Here is a 17,533-nt window from a genome sequence, read left to right as displayed (position 1 = left end):
AGGTTCAGGCTGCTGGGAGATTTCCCATAGTGAACTTAACGTCTTCTCCACTACACTCTTTCCACTTCTGTATTTTTCTACTTTTTCCCATAGATTGTGTCTTGTGGTTGTCTTATTATGGTATGCTTTTTTTCTCTAAAGATATTTTCTTGTATATCTAGTACTGACATGCCATTTTCTTTCTGTCTCTCCTCCACGTTTTCCCTCTCTCATATATCAGTGTGAGTGTGTAAACGCACCAATGTGTGTTTCCTAACACAGTGCTCACTAGTATTTAAACACATTTGTCTCACTTACTCGGCACATGAATCAAAGTTTTCTTACTTGGTTCACCTCCTCAAAGGAAGGACTCTCAGATGGGTTAGGCCATTCTCAACTACAGCGAGGATTTGTGTTGTGCTGAGTTTACTAATGAGTTCAGAAGTGTCTTTGATGAGGAAATGAACCCAGTGCTGCACCATATGCCTGCAACAACAGATTATTTGTTCAGTTTGCAACAAGAGCAGATGTGTAGCCGTTTACGTTGTGTAATTTTTGGGGATTTTGGCAGAGTAAGCTGGTTGGGAAGACACTGGTTGGCTCTCTGTGGTGTATACATGGCATAAATTATTATGAGAGATAAATTAACCACTAAAACCTGTACAAATCCCAGGAGGCAAAAAATCTTCTGATATATCTGTACTGTGATTAATGATTGACATCCTTAAACTGTTCCCACAAAGTTGGAAGCATGAAATTGTCCAACATGTCTTGGTGTGATGAAGCATTAACAGTTCTATCACTGGGGCTGTGCTGAGCTCCTGAAAAAACAACCCCATATCATAATCCCCGTCCACTAAACTTTACACTTGGTACAGTGCAGTCAGGCAAGTACTGTTCTCCTCACAGATGCCAAATCCAGACTTTACCATCAGATTGTCCGACGGAGAAGTGTGATTGGTCCCTCCAGAGAAGATGTCTCTGCTCCTCTGGCATCCAGTGGTGGCATGCCTTACACCACTGCATCTGACGCGGTGCATTGAGATAGGTTATGTAAGGCTTTGATGCAGCTGGTTTCCATGACTAAATAAACCCATTCCATGAAGTAAGTCGTTCAGTACTTACATTTCCTGGAATTGTTAGTCTGCCTGGAAAATAGTGGCACAGTCCACAGCATGGATATGAACTTTACTTTTATTTGTATTGCACAAAAGGATGGGAGTGTGATGGTAAAGTGCAAACTGCCCAAACACAAGATAAAACAAAAACTAGGCCTCATTGCTAGAAAACAGTAAATATAGGAAAGGGAAAGAGCTAATAATATTGTAGTTGTCATTATGGTCAAGAGAGGTGCTGAGCTGTCAACTGATCACCAACTGGTGGTGAGTTGGATCAGGTGGCGGGGGAGGATGCTGGACAGACCTGGTGTCCCGAAACGTATAGTGAGGAATGCCTGGCAGAAACCTCGGCACAAGAGATCATCAACTCTGGAATCCAACCGAGCTTTGACAGCATTCTGGGAGAAGGGAGCAGGAGATCGACAGATGGATTGGTATGGTGGCTCAATTTACTGGTCGTTCTATGTCCCTACCATCATTTATGGTTGGTTTATGGGTGAGGTGTTCCCGGCACCTCCCACTGGGAGGAGACCAGGACACGCTTGAGATATTATGTCTCTTGGCTGGGCTAAGAACGCCTTGGTGTTTCCCGGGACAGGCTGGAGGAGGTGGCCGGGGAGAGTGAGGTCTGGGTTTCCCTTCTTAGGCTACTGCCCGCACGACCCATTCCCAGATAAACGGATGAATATGAATGGATGGATGGAAAGTTACAATTAAATAACAAAGGAATAAAAATGGATATCCAAAACTCAACCTGACACAAACAAGAGTCACAACTTCAAATGACAGAAAATCCTAAACACAAATTCAAAAAGACAACAAAAATTTCCAAAATGTTTCTAACATGAAAACCATTAAAAAAGATAGTGGCGTACTTTGTGTGATTGTGTAGTTTTTTTCACCATTTTTATATACATTAAATATTTAAAAATGATAAACTATGGGTCTCACACTGCCCCACACAAACACATTGTCTACAGGATATTTAGTGAGTTGACATCTAATATATCTCACCTCTGATCTAAACCATAATGTTCTTCTATTTTTTTTCTCAGCTACTAAGTTTAACACTACAGATGTCAATGATCATGTGATCTAGTTTTCCATATACTGTGTAGCTTCTGATTGGCCAGTCAAATCTAATCATCACTCTTAAAAGTGAAGAAAGAGTCGCCATTCTTTTATTCAGTACGACTGTTTGGAACAATGGCATCTGCACACATTGTCTTCTGTCTGATATGTTTGTTCTTGGGTGTAATTGGTAAGTTTGTGTTTAACTACAATCTAATTCTTTTATGGTCTTTTTTCTCGGCTGCCATGTTCCACAATGTGTATTTGCTTTGTCTTTCATTTCACCACAGCTCAGAGGAACAACATGCATTTATCCTCCTCTGTTCATGAAGAAGCACGTTTTATATCAGCTAAATCTGGAGACAGAGTAACTTTACATTGTTACTATGAACAGAATGTTGCTGCACGTTTATACTGGTATAAACAAACTTTAGGAGAGAAACCAAAATGTATTTCTACCTTCTATAAGTCAGAAGACTATTTTGTAAAATTTCATGGTCCATTCAACAATAGTGCACGCTTCAGACTAGATAATGAAAAAGGAAAAAACCATTTGATTATCTCAGACTTAAGTGTTTCAGACTCAGCAACGTACTACTGTATATATTCCTACTGGTACACATCAACGTTCTTAGAGACCATTATTGTCAGTGTCAATGATTCTGATTTAAACATACAAGCTTTAGTTCATCAGTCAGCATCTGGGACCATCCAGCCAGGAGGCTCTGTAAGTCTGCACTGTATGGTGCACACTGTGCTGAGCTGTGATGGAGAACTCAGTGTTTACTGGTTCAAAGACTCTCAACCAGGACTCATTTACACCCATGGAGTCAGGAATGATCAGTGTGAGAGGAAAGCCAACAAAAGAACACACACCTGTGTCTATAACTTGACAATAGAGAGCCTGAATGTGTCTCACGCTGGGATCTACTACTGTGCTGTCGCCTCATGTGGACACATACTTTTTGGAAACGGGACCAAGCTGGACTTTGGGGGTAAGTCACTTGTCCAGCAGAAGTGACTCACATGGTATTATAAATAGGAGCAGATCATATTTGATGAACTCAGGAAGAAAAGCTAAAAAACTGTCATTTCTTGGATTTACAGTTCGGCAAGATTCTCCTGCCCTGATGTATTTCTTAAGTGCAGCTTTAACACTCACCACCATCATCAGTGTGTTATCAACTTTTTTAGTGTATAAGATGAAAAAGAGGAACAACTGCCAATCCAGAGGTTAGAATTTCTGTTCACATTTTACTCTTGTGTTTAAAAATAGTGGCATTTAAGTTTAAATCTTTTCCTTTTTTCTCAGCAGACTCAAACGCAAATGATTCTGTAAATTTAGAGGTGAGTTTTAAAGTGTGGAAGTTCATGTGTTTTTAGAAAATGACATTTCTTGTTGAATTGTTATCTTGATTCTTTTGGTATCCAGAGCACCCAAGAGGACAACCTTCATTATGCTGCTTTGAGAAAAATTAGGACGAAAGGAGCAAGAAGACAGACGAGCAACACCCAGGATGAATGTGTGTACTCCGGTATAAAGTAAACATAGTAGAAATGATGATTTTTAGTATTACCTTTCTGCTATAGTGATGATTTTGGCAACAATTTCTAAATATTTTTTAGAAATATTTAGAAATTTTTCTAAATATCTTTTCATTTTTTGGTTTGAAAGAAAAGATATTTAAAAAATGATTTAACTGCTAACAGCATTTGATCACTTGTATAATTTTGAAATTCCTGTAAATGTAATTCCAGTAAATAATTTGTTTTGGATTGTTGGGTTTGATTTATTTTTAGTTTTTGTGTAATAATGTATAGTATTATTTTGAGTAGTAGTCTCCCAAGTGTTCCCGTTTATAATGACTTTCACCTGCATGTTATTTCTGACCAGTTTAACATTCCCAGTTAATATTTATAGTCCTGTCTTCCCTTTGTTCTTTGTCTCTGTGGCTGTATATCTCCACCCTCTGCTCTTTCTGGTTTCCGAGGATCTCTAAAATGATTTTTGGATTTCTGTTTTTTTTTCTATTTTGTAAATCTGTTTGCAACCTAATAAAAGATTAGCTTTTTCTCTCCCTTCAGTCCTGCACTTGCATCATTAATTCTACAAACTGTGAGAGGTTTGGCATCAGTCAAACACACTGTATTTGTAAAGTACTTGAAACATGGAAACATAAAACTGTACTCAAATGGCCTCCACAGTGACCAGATTCCAGTCCCACAGAGCATCTTTGGGATGTGGTGGAATGGGAGATTCACATTGGGGATGTGCAGATTGAAATCTGCAGCAGATGCTATCATATCAGTATGGACCAATATGTCTGAGCAAAGTTTTCAGCACCTTGTTGAATCGATGTTTTGAGAAATTAAAGCAGTAGAAATCAGTGTTGGATACTGATACACAGAATTAAATTAAATGTCAATTCAGTTTTATCTAAATAATGCCAATTCAATCCAACAGTCAACTCAAGGTGCTTTAAAATGTAAAGATCCTGCTTTAATCGAGAGTATGACAACAATAAGATAATCCCCAATGAGCAGCAATGCTCACTTTTAAAAGGAAGAAATCTCCAGCAGAACCAAGCAGAGGAAGGCTTTGGAAAAGAGGAGCTAGAGAAGAGGAAATGGAAGACCACAGAGAGACAATGTAAACATACAAACTATGACATGCTGTAGTGGTGAATCACCACATGGGAGTGAAAATAGAAGCATAAGTAAGAGATGGTTTGGTGTCACCTGATCCGTTCATAACTCTAAACTTGACCAAAAAGGAAAGTTTGTAGCCTAATCTTAAAAGTAGAGGTCGCTCAAATCCAAACTAGGACCTGTATTAGGTATTAGTAACGCCATTTAGAGTTAGTACCTGTTAGACAAAATATTTATGAGATTTTTATAATAACAATAACTTTGGTCTTTCCTGAATTTAAAGGTGGAAAAAAACTGTACCAACTGTCCATCTTAAGAACAGTGTGTCAAGTCCCAGTCAGTTACACCATGATGCAGACAACCTCCACTACACTGCTTTAAGCATTAACCTGCCCAACAGATCAACGAGACACAGGAACAACCAAGATGAATGTGTTTACTCCAGTGTCAAGCAGCAGGTTATATTTTTTCCAATCCAGTGAGAAAAAAACTTCACACATTCATTAGATGTTGACATCCAAATTGTGTACACCACATAGCTGGACTGGCCATCGGGCATACCGGGCATTTGCCCGGTGGGCCGATGGTGATTTTTTGTTTTTATGGGCTGATGGGTTTTGTTTCTTTCTTCTTCTTTTTTTTCGTTTTTCCCCCGTAACAGTATAAGCACTGAAAGGTGGTGGATTGGCCAGATGCTGGGAGATGTGTAAAAATAACTCAGTTGTTTGGTGGTGGCTATTGCGGAGCTTCCACAGACTCAGTAACATTAGCAAGTGGTGGAGGCCAGCAGATGCAACACGCTGGCAGGTGGATGACGGAAAGGCAGGAGGAGCAGAGACCTGAGGCGGTGAACTGAACTTCAGGTAAGAAGTTATGACCTGCAGTCTATCTGGGTCAGATATAAACCAAGTTTAGGTGGAGTTTATTTTCGTTGTGCTGACTTTTTACAGTCATTTACAATAACTCGTACTGCGTACTAGCTAGCATGACAGAGTTTATAATAAGCTGGGCGGGTGCCATGTTGTTATTCATTTTAAACTTGTTTGATCTTATTTTATTTATAAGGTTAGTTATTAGAGTTTCAAACTGTCCCGTAAAAACAGAATGGTCTCGTATTCAGTTTCGTATTGAGGTGAAAAGGAACACAGTTTGTCCCGGACTTCAGCTACAATGAAAAAGACACAAAGCTGGAGTTATTCTGTGTCTTTGCTGCACAGCTGCCTCTTCTTCTCTCATTCTCTCCCACTCTCTGTCCTGTTTCTACTTCAATCATGATACTGATCAATGATCAGCTGATCGGCTTTTCTCTCTTGTTTATTTATCGCCCACTTTGCGCCAGAAAGAAGAAACCAGCAGATGTTGCGCTAAACAACAGCAGCACGTTTAAGCTTGATCAGCTGTTGTTAGAATTTATTTAATATTAATTTCTGGTATCAGCTGATGTTTGCTGGAGCCACAGCTGTAAAGCTGCTGGTCATGATATCGGTTTGATTATCTGGTGAGAGGGAAACATGAAGATGAAACCAGGAGATGTCCTTACTGAATCATCAGAGCTGAACAGGTGATGGAGAAACAGGTTTACCTGTTAGGTGACAGAAATGAGTTGAAGGGAAGTTATGAACTGTTTCTGAGAGACAAATAACACCAGGATCCTTTTCTATGTAGCTGACAGCTGGTAACTGTGCAGGGGTGGATCTAGCAAAGTTATGCCAGGGGCCCAGTTAGGGCATTAACAGGGAAAGGGGGGGACAAAGAAATACTTTTCTTTCTTATTCTCATTTAAAATGTCTAGCTTTCAACAAATAATTATCTGAATCTTACAACAAACGTTTTTATCTCATGTAAAATGTATAGAATTCCATTATTGTACATAGTAATTTTTTTAGGGTCCCATCATCGTAGAAGTAGCTAAGTACTGTATATGATGCCAGTATTTTCCCACATTTTCTAGATTCTGTACCAGTACTGTGTGTAAAAAGCCACCAAAAAGTCAATTAAGTTTTATTCTTTCTCACCTGTCTTTCTATCTCCTTTCAGTTTTTAAAGGTTGCAATGTTAGAAAAAATATTTTTCCCTGCCATGCTGTTTATTAATGTGGCAAATGAATGGTTTATGAAAATATATCTAAATCTGTCATCAGTAATCAGTAATGATCATGTCTCACCTCTAGTCTTCTCTATCTTACTTTCAGGTGTTCACCATGTGTTGTAGATAGTTCAGGAGGTTAACTCGACCAAGCAGTCTACTTTCGGGTACTGTTTAGAATACCAGAATAGGGAGGATGGTGTATTTTTAAGTTTATTAGACTGATACATATATACCAACAAGACACTGTACATCACTGTGACAACAGCGTTTGTTTTCATTCAAAGGCTTTATGGTTTTTCCTATAATACCTGGTGGGCCGGTCTCTAGTCAAAATGCCTGGGCCGATTTTTTGTCCCAGTCCAGCCCTGGTACACCATAATGTTTACTGCATTTTTCATTCTATAACAGTGTGTAATATAATCTGGGTTTTTTGTTTCTTTTTTAAATCAGCCTGTAGTTATCTTGTAGTATATAGTCACCTGCTGAACTCGTTTAAAGAAAATAATGTGTGGTTGTGGTCTTCTGCTTGAGTTTTGGATGGGAATAAAGAAAACCAGTGTAATTTACAGTGACTGTGACTGGTCAAATGCACTGCATTTTAAGAAAATCTCAGCAAAAAGAAAAAATGTTGCAAAAAGACATAAAGCATGTGGATTTCCCAATTATGAAGCTTTCTTCTTCCAGCAGAGGAAACTCATGTTGTATCATAAACTGTGACAGCAATAGATATCTAAAAGTCTGTGTAATTCCTCCTGACTTTGGGATTTGCAGTTGAGCTCCAGTTCAAATAACAAATCTAAATACGAGCTTTAGGAATTTTGCTTTTCATTTGAAAAAGAAAGCACAGTAGTTTGACTCCCTGGTGAAACAACAACTTTAAAGGTGACGGGGAGCTGCTACAACGAGTCTTCAACCTCAGCCTGCGACTGGGGAGAGTGCCCGCCCTCTGGAAGACACCCTGCATCGTCCCGGTCCTCAAAAAGAACCAGCCCAATGAGCTGAATGACTTCTGATTGGTGGCGCTGACATCACATCTTATGACGAATCTAGAGCGGCAAAAGCTGCGCCCGTCATACGACAGTGGGGAAAGCATTACTCACAAATACAGGCAGAGGTATGCCCACACCTCAACAGGCGCCTACTATTGTGGCAGTCGGAGGGCCCGGTGGCGCCAGTGTCCGGGAGCCTCGCCTCTGTCAGTGCGCCCCAGGGTGGCTGTGGCTACAATGTAGCTTTCCATCACCAGTGTGTGAATGTGTGTGTGAATGGGTGGATGACTGAATGTAGTGTAAAGCACTTTGGGGTCCATAGGGAGTAAGTAAAGCGCCATACAAATACAGGCCATTTACCATATTGTCTGCCTAGACACAGTGGATTAAAAGAATATTGTACAACAATACTAAAACATACAATATGAATATCAAAATAAAACTATACAAATAAAATCAACAGTCTATACACCAATTCACAGAATAATAAAAAAAAACATAAAAAATAAGAACACAAATTTCCACTGTGTGACAGTCACACAAACCACCTGCAACTCAACACCTCAAAGACCAAGGAACTGTTTATGGAACGTCCAGACCAGGTCCACTGCCAGTTCAGATAGAGGGAGAGGAGGTGGAGGTGGTCAACACGTACAAGTACCTCGGGCTGTAGGTGGACAAACTCGACTGGTCATGCAAGACACAGCACCTGTATAAAAAAGGCCAAAGCAGACTGTACTTCCTCAGGGGGCTGAGGTCTTTTAACATATGCAGGAAGTGCCTGAGGTTGTCGGAGTACTGTTCTATGCTGTGGTATGCTGGGGGAGCAACACAGCAGAGAAGGACTCATCCAGGCTGGAAAACTAATCAGGAAGGCTGGCTCTGTGGTCGGTGTGAAGCTGGACACTCTGGTGACAGCGACAGAGAAAAGGACAGTAAATAAACTGCTGGACATCATGGACAATGCTGGGCATCCTCTGCACATTGTCGGAAATAATCAGAGGAGCCTATTCAGCGACTGGTTGCTTCTCCCAAAGTCAAGAACCAACAGACTTAAAAACTCCTTTGTCCCACACGCCATCAAACTGTTTAACTCCTCGTTGGAGGAGAGAGGGAGGGGAAGCAGGAGGACAAAGGAGGGCGGGAACAACTGAGCTGTAGTACTTTTTTCCACTGTGCAATATTTGCAATATTTTTTCTTATATCCAAATGTGCAATAATCACTGTGCAATAGACTCAAATGTGCAATCCACTGGTATTCCTATTTATCCCTATTATATATAATCAAGTGAGAGCGTGATGGTAAAGTGCAAACTGCCAAAACACAAGATAACACAAAAACTAGGCTTGACTACTGGAAAACAGTAAATATAGGAAAGGGAAATACCTTATAATATTGCAGTTATCACTACAGTGAAGAGAGGTGCTGAGCTGTCAACTGATCACCAACTGGTGGTGAGTTGGATCAGGTGGCAGGGGAAGAATGCCTGGCAGAAGACCCATGATAGGTTTGTAGCTTAAACCTATTCGCTGGAACGTTGAAGGCAATGTGATTACACAGCAAGCAAGACACGAGTAGGCAACATTCTTTATGTTTCACGTGCACGGGAGAGAACTGGACAGGCGCCGTTCCTTCGCTTGACCCCAGTTGCTCTCGTCCGCTCTCCCGTAACACTGCTCTTTTATTGTGGTTACATGAATATGCATAGGTTCATTAACATATGACCTCTTTACATAAGTATACATGTGAACAAAGAATACCTTGTGTGTGTGTGTGTGTGTGTGTGTGTGTGTGTGGAATGTGACTCCCCAAAGCTGGTGCCAGGAGTCTAGCGGTCCATCTAAACAAAAGGCACTTACACTCAAACAGATATACGTGTGTTTGCTATACCATATATCAGCAGGAGAAGATACGACCTCTCCTAGGAGGTGTGTGATCTATGCCAGAACACTCTGAAGAGGAGTGAACGCACTCCCCTCTTCATGCTACACAGAGTTGTTACAGACCTCCTAGGATGAGACATTCTTTCAATCTACAAATGATTATATACTTCTAAGCATATATGAGTAAATATTTCTAAGCATAAATGACAATCACAATACAAATCTAACAACCCAGCTGCATGATCTTCAACTCCAGACTCCTGCAGAGCTTCGACAGCATTCTGGGAGAAGGGAGCAGGAGATCGACAGATGGATTGGTGCTGTGGCTCAATTTACTGGTCGTTCTACTTCCCTACCATCATTTATGGTTGGATTATGGGTGAGGTGTTCCCGGTACCTCCCACTGGGAGGAGACCAGGACACGCTTGAGAGATTATGTCTCTTGGCTGGTCTAAGAACGCCTTGGTATTTCCCGGGAGAAGCTGGAGGAGGTGGCCGGGGAGAGTGAGTTGTGGGCTTCTCTGCTTAGGCTGCTGTCCCTGTGACCCAGTCCCGAATAAGTAGAAGAAAATGGATGGATAGAAAATTACAATAAAATAACAACGGAATAAAAACGGATATCCAAAACTCAACCTGACACAAACACAGTCACAACTTCAAAATACAGAAAATCCTAAACACAAAATTCAAGAATTCCCAAAATGTATGAAAAACACTAGAAAAGCTACTGATATACTTTGTGTGGTTGTGTATTTTTTTCATGTTTTTTAAATATATTATATATTTCAAAGTGATAAACTATGGCTCTCACACTGCCCCACACAAACATATTGTCTACTCGATTTTTAGTGGGTTGACATCTAATATATCTCACCTCTGATCTAAATCATGATGTTCTTCTATTTTTTTTCTCAGCTACTAAGTTTAACAAAACAGATGTCAATGATCACGTGATCTAATTTTCCATAAACTGTGTAGCTTCTGATTGGCCAGTGAAATCTAATCATCACTCTTAAAAGTGAAGAAAGAGTCGCCATTCTTTTATTCAGTACGGCTGTTTGGAACAATGGCATCTGCACACATTGTCTTCTATCTGATATGTTTGTTCTTGGGTGTAATTGGTAAGTTCTTGTTTAACCACAATTTAATTCTTTTAAGGTCGTTTTTCTCGGCTGCCATGTTCCACAATGTGTATTTGCTTTGTCTTTCATTTCACCACAGCTCAGAAGAACAACATGCATTTATCCTCCTCTGCTCATGAAGAAGCACGTTTTATATCAGCTAAATCTGGAGACAGTGTGACTTTACATTGTTACTTTGAACAGAATGTTGCTGCATGGTTTTACTGGTATAAACAAACTTTAGGAGAGACACCAAAACTTATTTCTACCTTCTTTGAGTCAAAAACCAATGTTGTACAAATTCATGATCCATTCAAAAATAGTGCACGCTTCACACTAGATAATGAAAAAGGAAATAATCATTTGATTATCTCAGACTTAAGTGTTTCAGACTCAGCAACTTACTACTGTATATGTTCCTATGTGTACGCGTCAACATTCTTAGAGACCATTATTGTCAGTGTCAATGATTCTGATTTAAAGATAAGAGCTTTAGTTCATCAGTCAGCATCTGAGACCATCCAGCCAGGAGGCTCTGTAAGTCTGCACTGTATGGTGCACACTATGCTGAGCTGTGATGGAGAACACAGTGTTTACTGGTTCAAAGACTCTCAAGACTCTCAACCAGCTCTCATTTACACCCATGGAGTCAGGAATGATCAGTGTGAGAGGAAAGCCAATAAAAGAACACACACCTGTGTCTATAACTTGAGAATGGAGAGCCTGAATGTGTCTCACGCTGGGATCTACTACTGTGCTGTCGCCTCATGTGGACACATACTGTTTGGAAACGGGACCAAGCTGGACTTTGGGGGTAAGTCACTTGTCTACCAGAGGTGACTCACATGGTATTATAAATAGGAGCAGATGATATTTGATGAACTCAGGAAGAAAAGCTAAAAAGCTCTGTCATTTCTAGGATTTACAGTTCGGCAAGATTCTCCTGCCCTGATGTATTTCTTAAGCGCAGCTTTAACACTCACCACCATCATCAGTGTGTTATCAACTTTTTTAGTGTATAAGATGAAAAAGAGGAACAACTGCCAATCCAGAGGTTAGAATTTCTTTTCATATTTTACTGTTGTCGTTTAAAAATAGTGGCATTTAAGTTTAAATCATTTCCTTTTTTTTCTCAGCAGACTCAAACGCAAATGATTCTGTAAATTTAGAGGTGAGTTTTAAAGTGTGGAAGTTCATGTGTTTTTAGGAAATGACATTTCTTGTTGAATTGTTATCTTGATTCTTTTGGTATCCAGAGCACCCAAGAGGACAACCTTCATTATGCTGCTTTGAGAAAAATTAGGACGAAAGGAGCAAGAAGACAGACGAGCAACACCCAGGATGAATGTGTGTACTCCGGTATAAAGTAAACATAGTGGAAATTATGATTTTTAGTATTACCTTTCTGCTGTAGTGATGATTTTGGCAACAATTTTTAAATATTTAAAATATATTTAAAATAAATATAAATATTTTTCCTCTTCTCTTTGGTCCAAAAGAAAAATGATTTAACTGCTAACAGCATTTGATCACTTTCATCATTTTGAAATTCCTGTAAATGTAATTCCAGTAGATAATTTGTTTTGGATTTTGGGTTTGACGTATTTTTTAAGTTCTGTCATTTTTAGTTGTCTGTTTGCATTTGTTGTTGTGTTAAGGTTTTTCTATCATTTGAAGTTTTGATTCTTAATTTTGCTGGATTCAGTACTCGATACTTGTTTTGATTCCATATTTTATTGTTGTGTGCTTGTGATGTGATTAGTTTTTTATGGCGGTATTTACTTTTCAAATTATGAGGCTTACTTCAATAATATTTAATATTACAGTGAGTAGTAGTCTCCTAAGCGTTCCCGTTTATAATGACTTTCTCCTGCATGTTATTTCTAACCAGTTTAACATTCCCATTTAGTATTTATAGTCCTGTCTTCCCTTTGTTCTTTGTCTCTGTGGCTGTATATCTCCACCCTCTGCTCCCTCTGCTTTCCGAGGATCTCTATGATAATTTTTGGATTTCTGTATTTTTCTATTTTGTAATTCTGTTTGCAAACTAATAAAAGATTAGCTTTCTCTCTGCCTTCAGTCCTGCACTTGCATTATTAATTCTACAAACTGTGACATGTTTGGCATCAATCACGTGAAGGACAAATACACTGTATTTGTAGTTGACACATGGAAACATGATACTGTACTCAAACAGCCTCCACAGTCACCAGAGCATCTCTGGGATGTGGTGGAATGGGAGATTCACATTGGGGTTGTGCAGATGCCAAATCTGGAAAAGAGCGGATATAGAGGAGAACATGGAAGAGCACATCAGGATGATCAGGAAGAGGAGTACAGGAGTCTGGTGAGGAACTTTGTCACATGGAGTCACACAAACCACCTGCAACTCAACACCTCAAAGACCAAGGAACTGGTTGTGGGAGGTCCAGACCAGGTCCACTGCCAGTTCAGATAGAAGGAGAGGAGGTGGAGGTGGTCAACACATCTACAGGAAGCTCCTGAGGATGTTTTACCAGTCGATGGTTGCAGGAGTACTGTTCTATGCTGTGGTGTGCTGGGGGAGCAGCACAGCAAAGAAGGACTCATTTAGGCTGGAAAACTAATCAGGAAGGCTGGCTCTGTGTCAGGCAGTGGTCACTTTGATGATGTGCTGAGAAAAAACAACCAATACTCAGACCGGGTCCAGTCAACAACAATGATTTATTAAGTGCATGTATGTGGAGATGTACACAATACCACCTTCTGTGTCGATCTCAAAGAGGAAGCACACAGGCTCCACTATTTTAAAGGGCTGAAGGGCTGCACCCGCCCTGTCTGCATAGGCAAAGTTTATTATCCTGCAACAGTGACAGTTAAGTTCAACCCCTTCTAAGGCACTAATGTTTACACTTCACTTACAGTCTCAATGCTCTTTCACCCCAATCTGTTTCCTCTTATTCTCTTTTAGCAAGATAAAAATAGGCAATGTTCTCTGCAAGTCTGCACAGTTTCAGTCTGGCTAAGCAATGCAATAATCTCTGACACAGTTTATCCCTGAAAAACAAAATACACAGCCAATAAGCACTAGAGAATGTGTTTTCTTACATCTTACTCTGACTGTCACTGGGCAGACGTGTACACTGTTACAAGCAAAACATTTCTGGTAATACCCTATAATCTAGCACATTTCATTAGTAGCTGGATTAATATGGCCTTTGCTAAAATATTGCTTCATGACATATCCTCCACACATTTGAGGGCACTTATTTTCCACATCAGCTGACCACGGGGCCGGGTTTTAAAAGAGAAAAACCATCCACCTGTCCTCCGCTCAGACATCGTTTCCTTCATGTCAGGAGCTCTGAATCCCTGCCGACGTCAGCTTCCGTCCGCTTCAGTCTGCTTCAGTGACTGTGAGTGTTACCTCTCTCAACTCGTTCTCTCATCCCGGCTCTCATCCCGGAAGTGGACGTCCATGAGTTCGTTTCTGCCTGCGACACCTGTGCTCAGGCCAAGTCCTCTACTCAACCTTCTGCTGGTGACCGCCAACCCCTCCCTGTTCCCAGACGTCCCTGGTCCCATGTTGGCCTTGACTTTGTTACCGGTCTTCCTCCCGGGGATGGTCTCGACACCATCCTCACCTTTGTGGACCGATTTTCAAAGGCTGTACACCTGGTCGTGCTAACTGGCCTCCCTTCTGCTAGACGGACGGCCGAGCTCTTCCTGGAACACATTGTCCGGCTTCACGGGTTCCTCAAGGACATCATTCCTGCCAGGTTCTGGAAAGCTTTCTGCCGACTGATTGGGGCCTCTCCCAGCCTCTTGTCTGGCTACCACTCTCAGACCCACAGGCAGGTGGAACGGGCCAACCAACAGCTGGGGTGCTTTTTGAGATGCTTCGTCTCCGCCCAACCATGCCTTTGGCATCGTTACCTACTGTGGGCTGAGCTGTCTCATAACCTCCATGTCTCTTCCGCGACCGGTCTCTCGCCCTTTTAAGTCTGTCATGGTTTCCATCCCCCTATCTACAACCTTCAGGAAGTGGAGGTTGAGGTTCCTGCTTCTGAACGGATGGTTCGCCGATGTTGACTGGCCTGGATCAAGGCATGGGCTGCCATCTCACGATCCAACGCTCTGTACACCAAACAACATTGCCATCAGCCTGGGGACCGGGTCTGGCTCTCCACGACGCACCAGAAACTCCACACTGAGTCCAAGAAGCTCGCTCCCAGGTTCATTGGCCCATATGAGATCACTGCCAGGCTCAACCCGGTTACTTATCGCCTACGGCTTCCATCCACTATGAAGGTCCATCCTGTTTTTCATGTCTTGCAGCTTAAGAAGCATGTTACAACCCATCGCTAGCCTTTGCCGCGTTTGGGTCTAGCCAGCATGCTACACGGGCGGGCTGAATTAACGTGTATAATTCATGCATGTTTCCCCGATTGTAACACTCTGTGGTCGGCATGAAGCTGGACACTCTGGTGATAGTGGCAGAGAAAAGGAAACTAAAGAAAGTGCTGTACATTATGGACAATGCTGGGCATCCTCTGCAGACGGTCATAAATAATCAGAGGATCCTATTCAGCGACTGGTTGCTTCTCCCAAAGTCAAGAATCAACAGACTTAAAAATTCCTTTGTCCCACACGCCATCAGACTGTTTAATTCGGGAACAACTGAGCTGTAGTGCTCTTTTTCACTGTGCAATAAGGAACTGGTTGTGGGAGGTCCAGACCAGGTCCTCTGCCAGTTCAGATAGAGGGAGAGGAGGTGGAGGTGGTCAACACATACAAGTACCTCGGGCTGTAGGTGGACAACAAACTCGGCTGGTCATGGAACGCGCAGCACCTGTATAAAAAAGGCAAAAGCAGACTGTACTTCCTCAGGGGGCTGAGGTCTTTTAACATCTGCAGGAAGTTCTTGAGGTTTTCGGAGTACTTTTCTATGCTGTGGTGTGCTGGGGGAGCAGCACAGCAAAGAAAGACTCATCCAGGCTGGAAAACTAATCAGGAAGGCTGGCTCTGTGGTTGGTGTGAAGCTGGACACTCTGGTGACAGCGACAGAGAAAAGGACAGTAAATAAACTGCTGGACATTATGGACAATGATGTGCATCCAATGCGCACGGTCATAAATAATCAGAGGAGCCTGATCAGCGACAGGTTGCTTCTCCCAAAGTCAAGAACCAACAGACTTAAACAGTTTGATGGCATGTGGGACAAAGGAGTTTTTAACTCCTCGTTGGAGGAGAGAGGGAGGGGAAACAGGAGGACAAAGAGGACGGGAACAACTGAGCTGTAGTGCTTTTTTCCACTGTGCAATATTTGCAATATATTTTCTTATATTCGACTGTGCAATACTCACTGCCCAATAGACTCACTCAAATGTGTAATCTACTGGTATTCTTATTTATCCCTATTATATATCCTGTATTTATATATGTGTATATGTGTATATATGGTATATTTATGCTCATATCCTTACTCTCATTCCCCTTTTTTGTATCTGTAACATGCAACATCTGTCGGTGCTTTGCTACTGGAAACTGAATTTCCCGGTGAAATCCACCCAATGTCACGCCTCCAAACACTTGTGTTTCGAGTCTACCTGGTTTCGATATTTCCTGGTTCTTCTTTACAGTTATATTTAGATTCCCAATTTTCTTATTTCTTTATATCTACCCTTTTCTTAGTTTCAGTCTATACTGTATTCTTTGAGTTCCTGTGTATTCTTACCTTCCTTGTGTCCACGTGCCTGGTCTAGTTTTGTCTCTGTCCCTTCTGTAACTCAACAGGAAAGAAAGGAGGTGGTTGCCATGGTGATGGGAGTGTTGCCTGCAAAACTGTCATCTCCATAAACGGAGATGTCCGAAAGGTGCAGGAGATGAAACATGAGCAGGACATGGGGTCTAAAGGATTCTCTCCAACTTTTAAAGCTCTTTTTTACCACACGCAATAAAAGTGGTTACTGCTTGCATGCGGCAGCTTTTGTCTAATTTGACATTCTAACCATTTAATAATAAATTGTGAAAACTTTGACTAGAATTTGTCTTCTCTCATAAAAAAAACAAAAAACCCAACAGTTTATAGACTTGTCTTAGCTATCATGCTTCCCTTGTGTTTTCCATGCCTTTCGTCAAGTTTTCATCTGTTTATGTTAGAAGTTGGGACTGCATGTGTTCTATTGTGTTGTGTGTCTTTTCCTTTTTCAGTGCAGGCGGTCATGGCTGCGATCATCAGGGTTTTCCTGATGCACCTGCAGAGCATCAGGCATCATTTGCTAGGCTATTTAAGGAGCAGCGTGACAGCTCTTGGGTGTCAGACTATTGTCTCATTCTCAAGTGTACTACTTTGATTAGCAGGACATTCACAGATTGCCTTCTCTTCTGCTTCCTGCCAGTTCGTGACACTCCCTGCCCAACCATTCTCAGCCTGAAGTTATCTGTGCATCAACTTGCCTACCTTTCCATACTACCTCAGTTCATTTCTTCTGGGCCTCAGCCTCCCCGCTCACCTGGACTACCACCGGTCCACGCGGTCCCTAATCTCCAGCCTTATGTATCCCACCTCATTCCTAGATTGTGAATTCGTGGCTCCTGCTTTATTTGTGTTTTGTATTGTTCTGTTTATTGGAAAGTGTTCAGTATTAAAGCT

General features: G+C 41.3%; 2 protein-coding genes across 6 annotated transcripts; both read left to right on the top strand.

The window, feature by feature from the left end:
• The first annotated feature begins 2,273 nt into the window (after positions 1-2,273).
• On the top strand, positions 2,274-4,230 carry LOC100711047 (immunoglobulin kappa light chain-like). Its single transcript, XM_019349740.2, has 5 exons — positions 2,274-2,358; positions 2,459-3,163; positions 3,276-3,401; positions 3,481-3,515; positions 3,601-4,230. Exons 1-5 carry the CDS (start codon positions 2,304-2,306, stop codon positions 3,712-3,714), a joined length of 1,035 nt encoding a protein of 344 aa, XP_019205285.1. The 5' UTR covers positions 2,274-2,303; the 3' UTR covers positions 3,715-4,230.
• Positions 4,231-10,759: 6,529 nt separating this feature from the next.
• On the top strand, positions 10,760-12,818 carry LOC100710782 (immunoglobulin kappa light chain-like). Of its 5 annotated transcripts, none has more exons than XM_025900806.1 (5): positions 10,760-10,899; positions 11,000-11,713; positions 11,828-11,953; positions 12,036-12,070; positions 12,156-12,809. In XM_025900806.1, the coding sequence occupies exons 1-5, from the start codon at positions 10,845-10,847 to the stop codon at positions 12,267-12,269; spliced, it is 1,044 nt and encodes a 347-aa protein (XP_025756591.1). In that variant the 5' UTR covers positions 10,760-10,844; the 3' UTR covers positions 12,270-12,809. The 5 variants fall into 5 exon arrangements, with proteins under 5 accessions (XP_025756591.1, XP_019205310.1, XP_025756600.1 ...); XM_019349765.2 differs by having other exon boundaries at positions 11,819-11,953; XM_025900809.1 differs by having other exon boundaries at positions 10,762-10,899; positions 12,039-12,070; positions 12,156-12,807.
• Positions 12,819-17,533: the final 4,715 nt, after the last annotated feature.

Source organism: Oreochromis niloticus, linkage group LG3, assembly GCF_001858045.2.
Source record: "Oreochromis niloticus isolate F11D_XX linkage group LG3, O_niloticus_UMD_NMBU, whole genome shotgun sequence".
In the NCBI taxonomy this organism is placed as follows: Eukaryota; Metazoa; Chordata; class Actinopteri; order Cichliformes; family Cichlidae; genus Oreochromis; species Oreochromis niloticus.
This window is presented reverse-complemented; position numbering and strand designations above follow the sequence as displayed.

Coding starts and splice junctions, on each gene's coding strand:
- LOC100711047 (XM_019349740.2), top strand. CDS start 2,304: ATGGCATCTGCACACATTGTCTTCTGTCTGATATGTTTGTTCTTGGGT. Junction 3,164..3,275: donor GACCAAGCTGGACTTTGGGG/GTAAGTCACTTG, acceptor TTGGATTTACAG/TTCGGCAAGATTCTCCTGCC. Junction 3,402..3,480: donor GAACAACTGCCAATCCAGAG/GTTAGAATTTCT, acceptor CTTTTTTCTCAG/CAGACTCAAACGCAAATGAT.
- LOC100710782 (XM_019349765.2), top strand. CDS start 10,845: ATGGCATCTGCACACATTGTCTTCTATCTGATATGTTTGTTCTTGGGT. Junction 10,900..10,999: donor TTTGTTCTTGGGTGTAATTG/GTAAGTTCTTGT, acceptor ATTTCACCACAG/CTCAGAAGAACAACATGCAT. Junction 11,714..11,818: donor GACCAAGCTGGACTTTGGGG/GTAAGTCACTTG, acceptor TGTCATTTCTAG/GATTTACAGTTCGGCAAGAT.